At 37.2% G+C, this 17,246-nt stretch overlaps 1 protein-coding gene across 1 annotated transcript; it reads right to left on the bottom strand.

The window, feature by feature from the left end:
* Positions 1 to 4,725: 4,725 nt before the first annotated feature.
* On the bottom strand, positions 4,726 to 16,616 carry rtn4a (reticulon 4a). Its single transcript, XM_017479843.3, has 7 exons — positions 16,189 to 16,616; positions 11,912 to 12,119; positions 11,674 to 11,812; positions 11,513 to 11,582; positions 7,834 to 7,880; positions 7,323 to 7,381; positions 4,726 to 5,156 (listed from the first exon to the last, which is right to left on the bottom strand). Exons 1-7 carry the CDS (start codon positions 16,466 to 16,468, stop codon positions 5,114 to 5,116), a joined length of 846 nt encoding a protein of 281 aa, XP_017335332.1. The 5' UTR covers positions 16,469 to 16,616; the 3' UTR covers positions 4,726 to 5,113.
* Positions 16,617 to 17,246: the final 630 nt, after the last annotated feature.

Genomic DNA, 17,246 nt, shown 5'->3' with positions numbered 1-17,246 from the left:
GATTATCTTTTCTTATTGCCACGTGTAAAAACAATCATTATCAATAAGCATAACAATTATTGCATATTCAGTAAGAGACTATAAAGAACTAAATTTGAACAGTTTATTAAATGAACTGAAATTATGCGTTTATAACTATATACAGTACAAGTAATAAACACCATTGTAGTCTCTCTCTCTCTCTCATACACGGAAACTATAGAAACTCTGTCTGGATGTCTTTATAAGCTGTCGACTTGTAATTTCTTATTTCTACAAGTACCAAGAACAATGAACTTTGCTATTATTATTATTATTATTATTATTATTATTATTATTAATTACCAGCAGCTCCAGAAAGAAATGTGAAAATTAGCTAAAACAGTGACAGGATCACTGAATCAGTGAGTTGAACTTGAGAATCAGATCGGTTCTAATCATGAAAGAATCATTCAGACTGTTTTTTATCAAAGGGATTCTCCAATTCATTTAAATGAACGACTTAAACAAACGTTTCACTCATGAATCCGACATCATTACAACACTTCTCTCAGGACAATTAAAGCAGATTTAAATGATTAAATTTCGAACAATTCCTCACAGAAAGCTATTGCAAGGCTTCGGAAAGCTTGAATATATACACAACACTGGACTAGCTGTATTGTCGCTTGGTGTGTTTCCATCCTTTTTGAAGCTCAATGCTCCATTACTGTTGCTCAATTGTGTGTAAAAACATACATTCTTGGAAATATTGTGTTCCAACTTCCAAGGATAAACATCGGGCTGAGTAACTGACAGAATTGCTATTTTATGTTAATTACAACAGCTTCAGACGGACTAGCTTCAGAATCATAGCACAAAACAGGGAACATAAATCACTTTATTTTTTGAAAAACTGGGTGACTAGCTAGCTGTCTTCCTCGTCTTGTTCTCTCCTCTTTTGGTATCCCGATTTTGTTTGCGCCATCTCTTGCCATCTACCTGATGCACGTAAAAACTGTGAAGTGCCACATTTCTGAATAATCCATGAACGTCTTAAGGGGACACACATGCACTTGGTACAGTCTGAGGGCGTTCATTATACCGTGCTTCTTAATAGATTATTGTGCAAAGAGGCCATTTAAATACCAAAATCATACAGGAAAGTATAGGGTTCTACTGGGCCCCCTGTGTGACAAGTGCCCTTAGAATCATCCTAATCTTCCGCCCTGTTATGGCGCTCCTGCTGGCAAAAGAAGAATGTAATTTAGTTTTCCACTGTGGCAGCTTCTAGCCAACTCAAACATCAGTGTTATCTACGTTCAAGGATAACATCTGATAAAGAGTCTTTATGGCTTTGTAATTTTCTCCTGCTGGTATTTATGTGAAATCTGGTTTTGTCTTCTGTTGCAAGTTAAAAGGTCTCTTGGATTTGCAGTGTTACTGGAGAGAGAGAGAGAGAGAGAGAGAGAGAGAGAGAGAGAGAGAGAGAGAGAGAGAGAGAGAGAGAGAGAGAGAGAGAGAGAGAGAGAGAGAGAGAGAGAGAGAGAGATGTATGTTTTAGCAATAAACTTAAACACTAAGTCTGTGTGAGTGTACAGTATTGTACACAATCCCAAGCTCTTTTTTATATATGCTTCCAAATGGAGTGGAAAACCTTGTGTTCTGTCTCTGTCTCTGTGTGTGTTTGTCAGCCAACTTTTTTTTTCTCTCTTCCCAAAAAATAACAGACAAAGCCAAAGCACAATACAACTTGGGTGACTGATTCATTCACAGCGTGCATAGAGAGAACCACGCGCACACACACACAGACGCACTCTGTCAGACACACATACTGTATCTGTGTCCTGTGAAGGGATGATAAAGAATGGTGTCAGTGTGTGAGGAGAGAAGAGAGGATTATCCTCACTGCAGAAAAATCCTTGGAAATAATTGTTACATTACATTAATTCAATAAAATATCTCCTGTATTAAGTACAGCGCTACAGTGTCCCATGTGAATTATCATTTACTTATTCTGTCTGTAAATAACAATTCATGAAACATGGGGAAATAAAATGAGTGTCTGAACTGAAATATTTTAGTGGATCTGATTAGCAATGCCATGCACACATACACACGAGGATTTATGAAATCTACTTTGCACATGTGAATAGTATTTATGGCCGTTTATACATTGCCCTTACACTGTGCAACAGTCTCACCGTTGTTATCAGATTCAGCGAGCAGCTTTTAACAAAATGTCTTAAAGCCCACTTTTATTGATGTAGGAGGAAACCAGAGACCCAGTGGAAACCCACATGTTCTCCCCATGCCTGCTTTTGTTTCCACTGGGTTCCCCAGCTTCATCCAACCTTCTAAAAACATGCTGGTATTGTCTTTTTATCTATTTATTTATTTATTTATTTATTTATTTATTTATTGCAATGCTGCAAAGTGATTGTATAAATATCAAACAAACTATAATATATGATTCTTGTCTGGTGTAAAATGTGCCTCACTGAACACATATTCATCATTTCACTACCACTGCTATGGTGGTAGCATTCCTTTAAAAAATATTGAAAAGTTCACCCCGGTTCTGCTTTGACCACAGAATAATAATAAAAAAAAGTTGACCTCATTCCATTGGATATAAGTGTAAATCTGTGGTATTACCTCTGTCCCCGTTCCTGTGCAGTTCTCTACGCTTGAATGCCAATAGCTCGGTCTTCAGCAAAAATCTTCAGCCTGATAAACATGAGTGAGTCAGTGAGAGTGAGTGAGTGTGAGTGAGACAACAAGTGAGTGTGTGAACACAGTTGGTGAGTAAGTTAATATGTGAGTAGGTGAGTGAGTGAATCAGTGAGTGAGTGAGTGAGTGAGTAAATGAGGCATTGGCTGCATCTGAAATTGTATACTGTGACAGTACCTACTGCTTGACCATTGACATAGTATGTACTGATCAGTATAAATGGTAAGCATGAATACAGTCTGGACTTACTACAGCCGCCATGTTGGTACTGAAAGCTGACACACCGTTTTTGATTCTGATAACTCTTCCGTGCCAGCCCACTGCCTTATGGGATGGCGCAGTATCCACAGTGTCCACGTTGGTTCCATACTACAGAATCTCGGCTGAAGCTGTAGGTCTAGGTATTTTCATATATGTATTTTTCGCATACTGTTTTATAATTCTGACATACTACTACTTTGGTGTTCCGCTTACTGTACAGAAGGGTTGTAGGTGTATTTGGTCAGTGAGTGAGTGAATGAGTGCGTGAGTTAGCAAGTTGGTGAATGAGAGTGTACACACTGGGTGAGTGAATGAGTGAGCGAGTGAGAGAATCAGCGAGTCAATGAGTATGTAGTAGATGAGGGAGTGAACTAGGTCGATGAGGCTCTTCACATCCAAAAATTAATTAAACATATCAGCAGTGACGTGCAATATTAACTCATTATATTTACTCACACAAACTTTTCGACTTAGCTTGTAATTGTTCAGTGTAAAATTCACATTTTTTAACAAATAACAAACCAAAGAAGGACGGGAGCTGATCTCTCCCACTCTCTCAAGGAATATCTACCATGGGTGCCTTTATTTTACAGGATGGATCCAGAGGAGAAACACACACACACACACACACACACACACACACACAGACACAGACAGACAGACAGAGAGAGAGAGAGAGAGAGAAAAGCCAGCTGAGCCTATTTTCAAAAGTGCAACAGCAACACCAAGTGGAAGTATCTGTGAAATCCATGAAATACAATATTCTAGCAGTTTACTCGCTGACTGAGTGCAAGATAAAAATATTGATGTTGTTTGAATCATAAAATGAGATTTACTGCTATTCACTATGTTACACTGGAGGCATGGTTACAGATTATTATAATGGATTTGCATACATTGAAAAAAAATCTGATAAACAAATGCATATTTATTCCCACAAACATTTAGTGTATTAGACTTCACATAATACGTAATTATTGATTGATATGGTGAACAATAGTGTTTTTTTTTTATTATTTTTTTTTTTTAAGCGTTATTTAGTATTTATGGAAGGAGCCTCCAGTGTCGGTTATCTGTAACAGTCAGAAATAAAGCTGTAACTTTTTTTTTTTTTTTTTTTACAAGGGCGAGTACAGCTCTGTGTTCATTTTTTAATGAATAAAAAAATATGTCCTAGTTGAAAATTACTGTGATATAAAAGGAATAAAACCAATAATTTAGTGCAGTAACACCATAATACAACACATTTTAAATTATTAAAAATAATAAAATAAATAAGTCATGGACCCACTTTCTCTTAGTGAGACCTGATGGAAGAAGGCAGTTGGAGCAGATGTGTTAAGATGAATGAGATTACACCCACAAGTTAGGAAACAAAAGACACTGGACATCCATGTTATAAAGGCCAAAGACTGACTAGGAATAAAAATGCTCGAGAGCATGTTGTTTTAGGAAAATAGTTAGTGTAGCGGAATTTCTTTTACTACCCTGAAGTTGATTATTGTTCTATAATCTCACATCCTGTAGGTTTTAACTATTGAGTTTGCTGGTCACTCTGGTTCTCTCTCTCTCTCTCTCTCTCTCTCTCTCTCTCTCACACACACACACACACACACACACACACACACACACACACACACACACACACACACACACACACTCACTCTCACACACACATGCTCACTCTCACACTCCCTCTCTCTCACACACACAGAAAGATTTAAAACAGATGAGAAACTACAATGTGTTAGGAACATCACTGAAGTCATCTATGATTTATTCACGTTTATTTTATTTTCACAGACAGGCAGCAGTGTAAAGAAAAATAAAGCTATATGAAAAATGATGTACATTGAGCTTCACAGTCATAAGATTCAATATACACTATAACTAATGCTATTCACATTAACGATAAAGATGCAGAAAAATACACTCTTTTATAATCTCATTTTCATTTACACAGACACAAATCAATGAAATAAACACTGCAGCAACGAGAACTAATAAAGCAGGGGAAAATGAAAATACAAAATCCATTTATTTTTAAGTGGATTTTTTCCTTAACACAATTGATTTAACACACACTGCAGTAACACAACAGCTTTGCGTAAACACACACTCCATGCTGTTTATTCACTTGCATTCAAACACTGCTGCTCTTTATTCAGCTTTATTCTTCACTCCATGAATCTTTGCCTGAATCCTGAAAAATAATGTTACAGCAATAAAATTAACACTGAAGAATAAACACACACACACACTTACCTATTCATATAAGTTTCTTTCAGTTTCTCCGTGTATGAATAATTGAAGTGAATGGTTTTATATAATACAAAATGCATATACTGAATGTTTCAGTTCCTCTGTGAATGTTATCTGTGCAAAAGCATAAAATGAAAATATCTTTTCTGAGTCAGACCTACATTAAAAGCCCAATATTTCACTTGGCCGCTATACTAGGACTATTCATTTAACTTGCAAGTCGACAAGGAAGCCAAGTGACAGCCAGTGGCAAGCCTGCACTTGCCTTTTTTCTTAACTACATTTGGTATACAGACAGGTGACATATTAAAGGAACAAAAAAACATTATAAAGTGTTTTATTGAGATGTTGGGCCACCACGAGATACCAGAGCAGCTTCAGTGCATTTTTGCAATAATTCTACAAGTCTCTGGATCTGTACTACAGTGACAAACACCTTTCTTCTACTGAATCGATTGATGCTTTGATGGTGGTGTAGAGTGATCGCCAAAAGTACTTTCACACATAGAGCGACTCGCAGCGAAAATGTGACTGGAGGCCATTCAGAGCTGGTGACTTCCGGCGACATGAGCGACAGCGGCTGTATGTGGGCGTCTCCAGTGACTTAGAAAGTTGAGAAAAGTTTACCTTTATGCAAATCTGGAGCTACTTGGTGCAACGACTACCAATGGGAGTGAAGACAGTAGAGCGCACGTCATCCCTGGCCACCCCCTGCTCACTAGCAGAAGCAGTGCCATTGTGGCAGAAGCCAATTAGCTTAGCTTAGTGTAGCTTAATTTAGGATCTTAGCAAGTTTAAAGCAAAAATAAATAAATAAATAAATAAAAATAATAATGAAACACTCACTTTTTGTTGCAATTGAGCAAAATCGCAGTGTAGCACCTATCTTTGGTGCAGCTTGTTGCTGCTTCGGCGCCTGGGACTGAGCAGCACCAAGCCAGTCCGGCTTCTGGTCACCATCTAACATATCGTGAATGACACCCTGATGGTGACACTCACTTACTGAGATAGGAGCTACACTGGGATTTTGCTCAATTGCAACAAAACAGGGAAGGTGTTTCATTATTATTTTGCTTTAAAAGTGCTAAGGCCATAAACTAAGCTAAGCTAATTGACACTTGTGCTTTTGTAGATGGCTGAGCACACACTGCTTCTCCTTTATCTCATAGGATATGATGCATATATACATTGGTGAATTTTATATAAGATCCTCTCCCTCCAGAATGTTTCATTTTAGCAGCAATAAAACTGGTTTGTTGTCAACTGTGGAAATGTTTGTTGCGCCACACATGTTACTATGGCAATGAGTAGAAGGAACACCTATTGGCGACTTGCAGCGATAAAATCGCTGTATGTGTGAACGTAGCTTAACATTTCAAAATCTCCCATAGCTATTTGGTTGAGATCTGGTGAGTGTGAACGCCATAGCAGTATGATTTACATCATTTTGTCATTTTGGAAGAGACCACGCCTCTTCAGGATAAAGGTGATCCAAGCATGTACTATATACTTAAACTGTGCTAGCATAATACATGCACTGTTTTTCCTTTAATTTGTCACAAGTATGCAAATGGATCTTTTTCTTGTTGTTTTGGTTGCTATTATGGAATTCAATGGAGAACACTTTTCCCCTAGTTTGAATGCACATATAATAGAATCCTCATGTGGTTTGCAAATTTAGAGGCTCTGACAGTACCGTCAATTTGTGCTTAATAAAATTACTTTAGGGGGTACAGAAGTAGCTCGCTAATTAGAGTGTCAAGTGCCACAGAGGAGGCACCAGCTGTCATGCTGTAGAACTGCCCCTGCTGTTTGACATCGTGTGTGTCTGTACCACAAAAACCATTGAACTTAAAATAATTGACAGTGTAGTGGTTTATTTTTAGCAAATAATGTGAAATGTATGAACAAACCCATCCCTGTGGAAAAGAAATATTTTTGCAAATATACTGTCCGTTAAACTCAGAAATGACCTCTATAAGATTAATGTAATGATTTAGAGAGACAACTTTAATCCGTGTATTCTGTGTAACTGTATCAATCTGCATAAATGTCTTCTAATGCTTAAAAGAAAATAAACTAAACACCAATAGGTCTTCGCTCTTACTTTTTCACTACGTCTTGGAGGTGGCTGTTCACCAGTCCATAGTAATGATCAATCTGCGTCTACGTGACATAAAACATGAAATTGAATTAAAATTCAATTTACACAAGCTCAACCAAACAGTTCCTGATTTTATTATTCATACACAACATACAAACTATGTGATATTACTAGTGAAACAATTTAAAGAAATTCCTCTTAAATAAAACAGGTTAAATGACACCTTAAGGCGGTGACAAGGGCTTAACTTGTTTTTCCACATCATTAAATGTGACTATAAATGGATAAAACACCATGCGTCCTTCATTAACAACAATTATATATATATATATATATATATATATATAAAAAACAGGGACAAATTGTTGTAGTACAAGAGGAATAAAACACAGTGTGCTCTTATAGGACCTGCGCCTCAGGCCTCATCAGACCACCCAGTCAGTGATTATTTTTCTATAATAACATGCCCTGTCATGGTCTAATCATTAGGTGTTTTCATTGTCTTCAGACTCACCTTGTGTTTTTCATAGAGTACTGGACAGGTGAATGCTGCAACTTCACCTACAAGAGGAGAGAGAAATCAATGATCACTATTCCAAACTACCAGTCAGTTTCTCTTAAGCATGATAGAAGTAAGGATGTGCCAATATTCATCACTGACCAGATCAGACTTGAGGAGTAAAAGTGCTTGCTTCCATCCCTGAACTGAACATTCCCTGCTCCTCAACCTACAACTGCTCACTGACTTTCTCGGTTTTCTTGCTTACAAATGAGTGCTTTCTTGGAGTAAAAAAAATAAAAAATACACTGATAACATTTGCTTCATGTTAACTACTTGTCTCTGTACCCTCTGTGCTTTCTCCTTTAGATCAGGTCACAGAGTAAACTCCAAACCCATCTGAAGAGGAGTGTGTGAGTCAGAGCCACCTCCTCTTATAGCATCACAACTGGTAAAACCAACTATTCTCAGGACATAATTAACCCTCCTCCTCCTCCTCCTCCTCCTCCTCCTCCTACTACTACTACTACCACCACCACCACCACCAACAGTAGCTGACAAGCAAGCCCAGAATGGCCATTGGGAGAGTTGACCTGTATGCTGAAGCCACGAATAAAGTAACAAGAACAATGTAGTGAATTGTTGTTCGAGAACAAGTCCACTGTTTTAGGTGAACGTTGGAAACTGATTTTCAAATAGCTGATTGCTGCTGTTGTTTATTTTATTTCGGTATATGTAGGCAATGCTCAATGCAACTTAGTGTTTACCCTGATTTTTTTTTTCTATTAAAAAAAAAAACAAAACAAAACAACTTTGGCGTGTGAATTTTGATGACTGTCCATAAATCAAACTTTTTGTTCATCAGTTGATTCCCTCAACAGCTATATATTTTCTAATAACGCTCAAGCAAAAGTAAGAAAACGTCAAGGAAAATGACCGACCAAAGTCTCACCTTCTGATTTTCTACTGCCTCACAAAACCAAGGTTCACCAATTCACAGGTTCCCCTAAATAGTTGGCATGAGGCAAAGGTTTTTCATCCCGCATCCTTTCCTCTCAGGGAATTGGCTTTTATTCACGTTTGGTTTGACCGCTGCTTTAGCTGAGAAAGTAAAGTTTTAAGGTGTCTATATACAGTGGGGGAAATAAGTATTGGACGTGTCAACATTTTTTTTTCAGTAAATATATTTCCAATGGCTATTCACATGAAATTTTCACCAGACATCAGTATTAACTAAAGAAATCCAGAAATATAAAGAATTCACAACATTAAAGTCCTTAAATAAAGTTGTGTAATAAAGACACAGGAAAAAAGTATTGAACACACTAACTGAAATTTATTTAATACTTAGTGGAGAAGCCTTTGTTTGTAATGACAGCCTCAAGACGCTTCCCGTATGAAGAAATTAATCAGCTGCAGTATTCAGATGTGATTTTGTCCCGTTCTTCTAAACATATTGTCTTTAAATCTTGTTCAATTGTATTCAAGTCAGGTGACTGACTGGGCCATTCTAACACCTGGATTTTATTTCTCTGAAATCAATTGAGAGTTTCCTTTGCTGTATGCTTTGGATCGTAACAATGTCTCATCATCATTCTGGTAGATGGCAGCAGATTCTTCTCAAGAATTTCCGGGTAAAGGGCTCCATTCATTCATTGTTCATATGAAGTCTACCAGTACCACGCAATGAAAAACAGCCCCACACCATGATGCTTCCACCTCCAAACTTCACTGTTGGTATAGTGTTTTAAGAGAGATGTGCAGTGTCATTTCGTCTCCAAACATGGTGTGCACTCTACACTCTCCCAGTATTTCATAGATTTGATCAAATGAGTTATAGCAAACTTTAAACAAGCTTTGACATGCCTTTTCTTTAGTAATAGAGTCTTGTGGGGTGAGCATGAGCAGTGGAGTGCATTGCCTATTGTTTTCTCTGTGACGATGGCACCTGCTGCCTCCAAGTGTTTCTGGAGCTCTTTCTGAGTGTTCCTTTTTTTTTTACAGTGAATAAATAATGTCAATGCTATGGCTAAACTGGTAACAAACTAACCTTTCTGAACCTTCTGTTAATTTCTGCTTTGTTACTGTAGGCTTTGTTCCTCAAAACCTGCTTTAATATGTCAAAAGGTATGGCCAACAGTGCTGAAAAAATAGCAAACTTTCTCAGGCATCTGAGATTTTACAGGGAAAACAGGAACATACACCTCGAGATAAAATTCTAGAGAATGTGGGCCAAGATCTACCTCCATAGATGATAAACAAGTCAGGCTTTATAAGCTACCAGTAAACCTTTAAAGGAGGTGCTGAGTATGCAAGCTTGGTTGTAAGGGTGTAAATACTCAAAGACATAAAATGGAATGTGGCTATAAAGAACTTAAAATCTAAGTATCAGTAATTTGTGCTTAACTCAAGATGCCCCAGCCAGCCACAGGTGTTCTCTGAGCTGAGCACTTGGTGGGTATGAGATGAATTTGAATAAGTTGCAGTTTATTATACTTTATGCCAGATGAAACAGTTTTACTAACTGGGAAAACTAAAAATAGGCTTAACAGTGATACCATGCCAATTGAAAATACAGAGGCTCTATTAAGCAGGGCTTTGAAATTGACAGGTAAAATTGTAGATTTCAGGTTGAACCGTTATTCTGAATCATGTATACATGTGGTCAATTATTTAAGATGCATTAATGTGGTGGACCGAGTGCCATTGTAAATCTGAGTGACATTTTGCATAACAGTGGAAGACAGTGTCGTCAAATTGTCCGACAGAAGAGGAGAAAATATAGGATGCAGACTGTGATCTGAACCATGAGGAAATCTTCGTGACAGGGACAGTAAAGGATTTATGTTTGTCAATAGATAAAAAGTGGAGTCTGCCATAGAGAGGAATGTAAACCATGCCAGACATTTCCTGGCGAGTGAGAAGAATTTCACTCCATCAAAGGCTGCACCAAGGTCTTAAAGAAGAAGAATATTGAGGGTACAAGAGTCAGCAGACAAGAGAAGAGCATTAGTGAGTCTTACAAGAGCTGTGTCAGTGCTGTGCAGTGAAAGGAAACCAGACTGGAAAAGCTCAAAGGGGTTGTTATAGCAAGGTCATTCTGTAGCTGAATGGATACCACCCTTTCTAGCAGTTTCAACAGAAATGGGAGACTAGAAACAAGCCCATAGTTTGTGAGATAAATGTGGATCAAAGCCAGGAACATCACAAAACTGATTTGATCCTAAATTCCAGGGTTGTTTATGTGACGTACACATCAGATTTTAAGAAAACTGAACTGTTTATGAACTTTTCTTAGGGAGAGCTTAGAGCCAGGGGCCAGAAGAAGGACTAGCTCTGGTATCAGACTTCAGTCTGAAGTGAATGTACTGGCTATGATTGGACTGTGATTGCTTTTCAGTGTGGCCTGATTGCAACACAATGATGAAATAAGAAATACATTCATTCAATTCAAAATGTCAGTGTTTAATTCTTAAAAGAAAGAAGAAAAAAAAAAACAATGCCCTGCTGAAGAGATCAAGCAATGTAAGAGCAATGCAATGGAGGTTTTGCTTTTCACTGTAACACACTATCTGAAGGTCACTAATGAAAAACAATAAAGTTTGTGTATTATATTTCACATTTAATCAATGGTATGTTTGCATTTTTGTGAAAATAGCCTTCCCTTTTTAACACTGCTAAGATGAACACTTACCAATAATGAGAAGGGTGAGTCCATTAAACACAGAACCGACATAGGTCAGAACCCACAGCAGCACTGCTAACTGTACACCATTAACACACAGAAACGAAACTCTTATTATTGTTGCCGTTATTAATATTATTATTATTATTATCATCATTATTACTAAATACCTTCAGAGAGTCAGTCAGATCCTCCACCAGGAAGAGACGCTTCAGCTCATTAATAGTGGCATTGGTCTGTTTCAACAGCATATCACTGTGTTTATAAATCACATCAGCTGGTAGAGTAACATCCTGGTCCAGATACAACCTGAACACACACACACACACACAAAGCCAAAGTCAGTATTTAACTGCTTTATTGCTCTAAATGACACTTACAGGTTGTGTGTATGTGCATGTTTCTCACTTAAACGGGTGTGTGTTCTCGGTCTTCTGTAGGGCATCTGTGATTCCTCTGTAGATTCGGAAGCAGATGGTGACAGATAACAGAGCCAGAGCAATGTATGAACACACACTGATGATGCTGAGCAGACTCAGAGAGATCAACAGTGACAGCGTCGCTCCGAACACACACGCTGTCTTCTGTACATCACGCCAGTACAGCAGATCCCACACTGAAACACAAACACACACAGAAACTATTTACAGGGTGACACAGCAGATCTCTTATTGAAAAAACATAAGCCAGAATTATACCTGATGCTTAACTAGAAGTACGACTGCACACATGCCGACTATTTGAGCAGGTGAGAACAAAAACCTTCTCTGGCTGCCAGTTTTGGATTTAATTTCTGACTTGTACGGCGCAGTACAAATGCAGACAAGCTCGGCTGTCCTAAGCGGTGTCTCAAATTGAATACTATGACTTTATCCCTAAAAGCATTCACTATGTACTGATCAGCGAGAACACGCTTTCATGTTGACGCAGAGATGTCGGTTAAATTAAAAACACTTAATTAACTAATTAAAATACTTGACATACAAATATGCAACATAATCTTCTAGAATAACATGAGGCTGTTTTAGAAAATTTATAACTGATTAAATAAGTAAAATATTGAACCACTTTAAAAAGAATTTAAGCATGTAATGTTTTATGAATGTTATTAATGAAAAGGAATACTATTTGCGTATTGTATTCCATCTTTTTTAATAGCAGTGTGATTGCATTTCACTCTGGCTCAAAATCTCCATAGTAACCACTCCAAAGTGATAAAAGCTCTAACCTGTTCCCACACCAGTCTCTCTTTTTTAAATTTCTTGGAAAATCACTGACCGACACTGGAGACTCACATACAGCCAAAATCAAGGGGTGTGTCTCAATCAGCTCCGTAGTTCAGCAGTCAATGCACTAATCAGGGAGTCGGCCAATTTAAGGGCTGTCTCAATCGCAAAATCCTTCCAGTGTACTGGAATGTTTGCTCCATGAAAAAAAAACTCCCACAATGCACTGCAAAAACCAGGGAGCATCGATGCTCACTATGTTTCCTTACTGGAAATGACATCATATGATAAGCATTTTTTTTTTTTTAACTTTTTTTTTTACTTTCTATAAACGGTCTGTTTAGTCTAACAACTTTTAAATGTTGAATGATTTTTTTTTTTTTAATACACTAGCTAGTACAATACTGCTTCACTTACCATGACAGAAATGTGTGTGATTAAGCTAACAAATTTATATGAAATTTTTGGTAACGTTTTAGAATGTGAGTACAGTCATGTCACCAGAAATTGAGTTAGCAGTGTCCCAGTGTGTAATGAGCCAGGGTCCTTACAAGACACACTCGGGTATAAAGGCCAAGTCATACTAGGCACATTTCTGAAGCTCTTGTTTAAAATTCCTGCATCAATTTTAACAAATGTTTCAATCCAACATCAGGTTTTACATGCTGAAATAAGAATCCTGCATGTATCGCTGCACTTGTGTGGCCATGAAGGCGTAGCCAAGTGCCAAATGTGACTCTGAGTTGTAGAGAAAAAAAAACACATATGAATGAATGTTGCCACTTTTGTGTCCTTAACTATGGGTTAATTATGTGCTTGTTTCAGGTGTCTTCTGTTTTACACACAAAAGTAAAATGTAAACTACATCAAAATCTATTTAAATCATCCTTTCTTTATGCTCTGAACACTTTCATGATAGCTCAACCAGGACAAAGTCATCCAGGAAAAGTATCACTGTCCCATGTCATATCATGTTTTTTTTTTTTTATTGAGCTGTGTTGTAATTACAGTTAGCCCAACTATAGCTGTCCCCATCCACCATGTTTGTTGTCACATCAATGTGACAGTTATGTATCTAAGCATTAATTTTCTTGAGTGCAAAGTTCCATTTGAGCCACTAGATGGCAGCACAAACCTCTGAATACTGGCACACAGAGTCTCCAGTTTTTCAGGTCACTTGGTCGGTATACACACATCCTTGCACACTCTACCCCACCCTTCAGACACAAAACATCATGGAACCATGTCTGACCACTGGTATTACTTTGCTGGTGGCTCATTCTCAGGTTACAGGTTCATGAATCAGGCTGAGAACAATCATCCATCCAAAGGGATCCATTACCATGCTTTTACACTGGGCAGTTATATTTCTTAACCTCTAGCAGTTGTAAGACAGACTGAATGCAGCCACTTTTAAAAGGCGCTGCTGCTGGCTGAGCTTTCACATTTTATAAATGTTCACATTTTCAGAAAAGCACTAAGTGATGTCAAGTGCTTTTAATCTCCTGATCAATCAGGTCACAAGTTGGTGAGAAAGTCAAACACACAGAGTGGACAGAGTGCCAGTGAAAATATTTGGTAAGAAAAATACAAAGAGAATTAAGACATGTTGAATTGACAATAGTTCATTACCAATATTATAATGTATTATATTATATTACAATATAATACTACTAGCATTGCTAGTACACGCGTTTAAATATCTAGGGCATATAACTGAAAGCCCTCTCATATAGTAAAAAAAAAAAAAAAACTGAATAAATGAATAAAATGAGAATATGGTGTAATTTAGGCCTAACTGGTTTAAGTTCAGGTTTATTCGAGATAATCTGACTATAGCCTCAGCAGAGACACCATATAAACAAGCTTTAAAAGGTTTTAGATAATTTTTTAAGATGGGAAAAAGTTAATGAAATTCTCAAATGTAATAATAGTTTTTAAAATCCTAAATCAGTCCCTCCAGGATTTTGCGATCGCAGAAAATTAACGCAAAAGCAAGGAAACTCCGCAATATTTGGAGGAGCTTGCAATTTTTAACAATTACTGAAGATTTTCCACAGATTTGGGCCAAGATGCGTCATCACAACACATCATGTGACGTCATCACAATGTACATTCAGCCAACGCCCTGATTGATTCATGTGTGTCGAACGAGTACAGCTTATTTACCAACAAACATCACTGCGAAAGATAAACAATTTCATACAATTGCAATTTAAGTAGTTTTCTATAAAAAAAAAATAATAAAGCACAAAAACTCTGCAAACTGCATCGCAAATTTTGAACAAAGCATGCGACATAATCAAGCATTTTTGGCTGTAACAATTACCTCAAAAAAAAAAAAAAACATCTCTGAGAAATTCTGTATGTACTGCTAAATTATCTTCTCCATATCTTGGGGAATTTATATATAAAACCACAAATATGTTGACTAACAGACTTTACAAGTGGTGATTGTGTAATATCTTGTTTTTGGTCAATTTGCAGTTTCTTGTCACACATCACATGATTGGAATGAACTTCCTGTTAATTTAAGAGATCTGAAAACCATTGCTTACCACATACTTATGTATGCATGTGTGTATGTATGTTTGTATGTATGTCTTTGGTGCATCATGGATTGTGTTTTAAGTGTGTTCGATATTTTATGCATTCGTTTTACGTGTAAGTAACCATGTCCTTTAAGCATTCTTTTGTGACTTTTTTTTGTCAGCACATGTCAGGACATGTCAGCACAAAAACAGTCTCAGTCAGCGCCTTTGTTTAAAAAAAAAAAAAAAGTGTGAAAGCCTAGTGTGAAAGTAAAAGACTTAAAGAGCAGTCCTGAGGTCAGATACTGTGAATGGAAAAAAACAAACAAACAAACAAAAAAACAAGATGTAGTCTGTAACTGTATAAATACAAGTAAGATAGATCAATCATACACCCAGTATGTGTATTGTGGTGTATGTGTATCCCCCCCCCCGAAAATTATCTTTCAAGTACAGAATTCAGACATTAATGCAAACTAATAGCACTTTGAAGTATTTTAATTATTATATTCCGAGTTAGTTATGGTGGGATATGAAAATGCTGTTCACTAAGTGATAGGTTTTATTAATGTTTTAAGTTATATATCTGAACTACACACGTGGGTTGTTGTTGAGTACACTTTACTCATGTTTATAACATATTTACCTTTACGCTACAGACATATTTTAAATGCATTATCAGTGGGAAACAAATGGCACCCCAATAGTGGATTGGAATCACCCAGAGAGCAAGGTGCCCTCTAGGTTGCTGCCTGAAGACCCGGATGAGAAAGAGGCATCTGATTGGTCCGTTGGTGTACGGGACTTATACAGAAAGAACTAGTCCTAGAACTACTTTATCGTTATATATAAATGCTGTATGCATTCATGATAAAGTGTTATGTGAGAAATGGGTCGGAAAAAACGGTAGTTAACGGTCACTACTTACACTGAGACGATGGTGCTTTAGCTTCCGCATGTGCTTCCTCTTTTTCCGGTCGGGAGTTTGTGATCTTTACGTTTTTTATGTCCATGATCTGATCTTCCGATCGGTGTCTCTCGATGGCGTCTTTTGCACCTCCGGCCAAATCCAAAATATCATCCATGTCGAAGTTTTTACAGTCGGAGAAATCTGACACCTCCTCGATAAACTCATCGGGGGCGAGTTCCTCTCCTGCCTGCTGCAGGTACTTCTGATCCTCTGTAGTGGAACTGATCTGATCATCCATAGCGGAAACAGCTCTGAAATTAGTACCAAGCTTACAGTATAACTCTCAGATCTTCAGCAAAAGTATCTGCTTATTAGTTTGTTGTACATTATCGAACTAACCATTCCAGCTGAAACAGTTTTTTTTTTTTTTTTTTTTTTTTTTTTAAGTTAAGCCGGAAGTTACTCAACTCGTCGGTAACAACGCAACACCAGGGGGAGGGGCTTAGTGTTCCATGCTTACTCAAGGGGCGTGGTTAACTGTTAAATGGCATGCATGTGTGAGGTTTATCATGTTTTTTTGTTGTTGTTGATTTTTTTCATTTCGTGGGTTTCATTTTTTTGCAGCCAGGGACCCATTCGAGAGGTATAATAATAATAATAATAATAATAATAATAATAATAATAATAATAATAATAATAATCACAGTTCAGATTTCAATTTAAGAATCATAAAAGAGCAAATATGTACCATCATGTTAATTTACAGCTCTGTAAAAAAAAAAAAAAAAAAAAAAAAAAGTCTGATTTCTTCTGTTTTTGTGTATATATCATACAAAATAGTTTTAGATCTTAAGTGAAATACAACATAAAACAAAGGCAACCTGAGTGAACACACAATAGAATTTTTACTTATGTATTTATTTTTATTATTGAAGCAAAAAAAGTGATCAAACACCTATCACCCATGTGAACAACGAATTGCTCGCTTAAACTTAAAAGCTGAATGTGCCATCTTTAGCAGCAATAACTGCAACCAAACGTTTCTGATAACCGGAGATCAGTCTTTCACAGCACTG

Source organism: Ictalurus punctatus, chromosome 11 (assembly GCF_001660625.3).
Source record: "Ictalurus punctatus breed USDA103 chromosome 11, Coco_2.0, whole genome shotgun sequence".
In the NCBI taxonomy this organism is placed as follows: Eukaryota; Metazoa; Chordata; class Actinopteri; order Siluriformes; family Ictaluridae; genus Ictalurus; species Ictalurus punctatus.
The sequence above is the reverse complement of the archived record's forward strand: the minus strand, read 5'-3'. Positions and strand labels throughout refer to the sequence as shown.

Excerpts from the sequence above, each read along its gene's own strand:
- rtn4a (XM_017479843.3), bottom strand. The coding sequence starts at position 16,468 with ATGGATGATCAGATCAGTTCCACTACAGAGGATCAGAAGTACCTGCAG. Across the intron at positions 11,813-11,911 it reads GAGAACACACACCCGTTTAA|GTTGTATCTGGACCAGGATG; the intron begins GTGAGAAACATG and ends GTGTGTGTTCAG. Across the intron at positions 11,583-11,673 it reads ATCTGACTGACTCTCTGAAG|TTAGCAGTGCTGCTGTGGGT; the intron begins GTATTTAGTAAT and ends AATGGTGTACAG.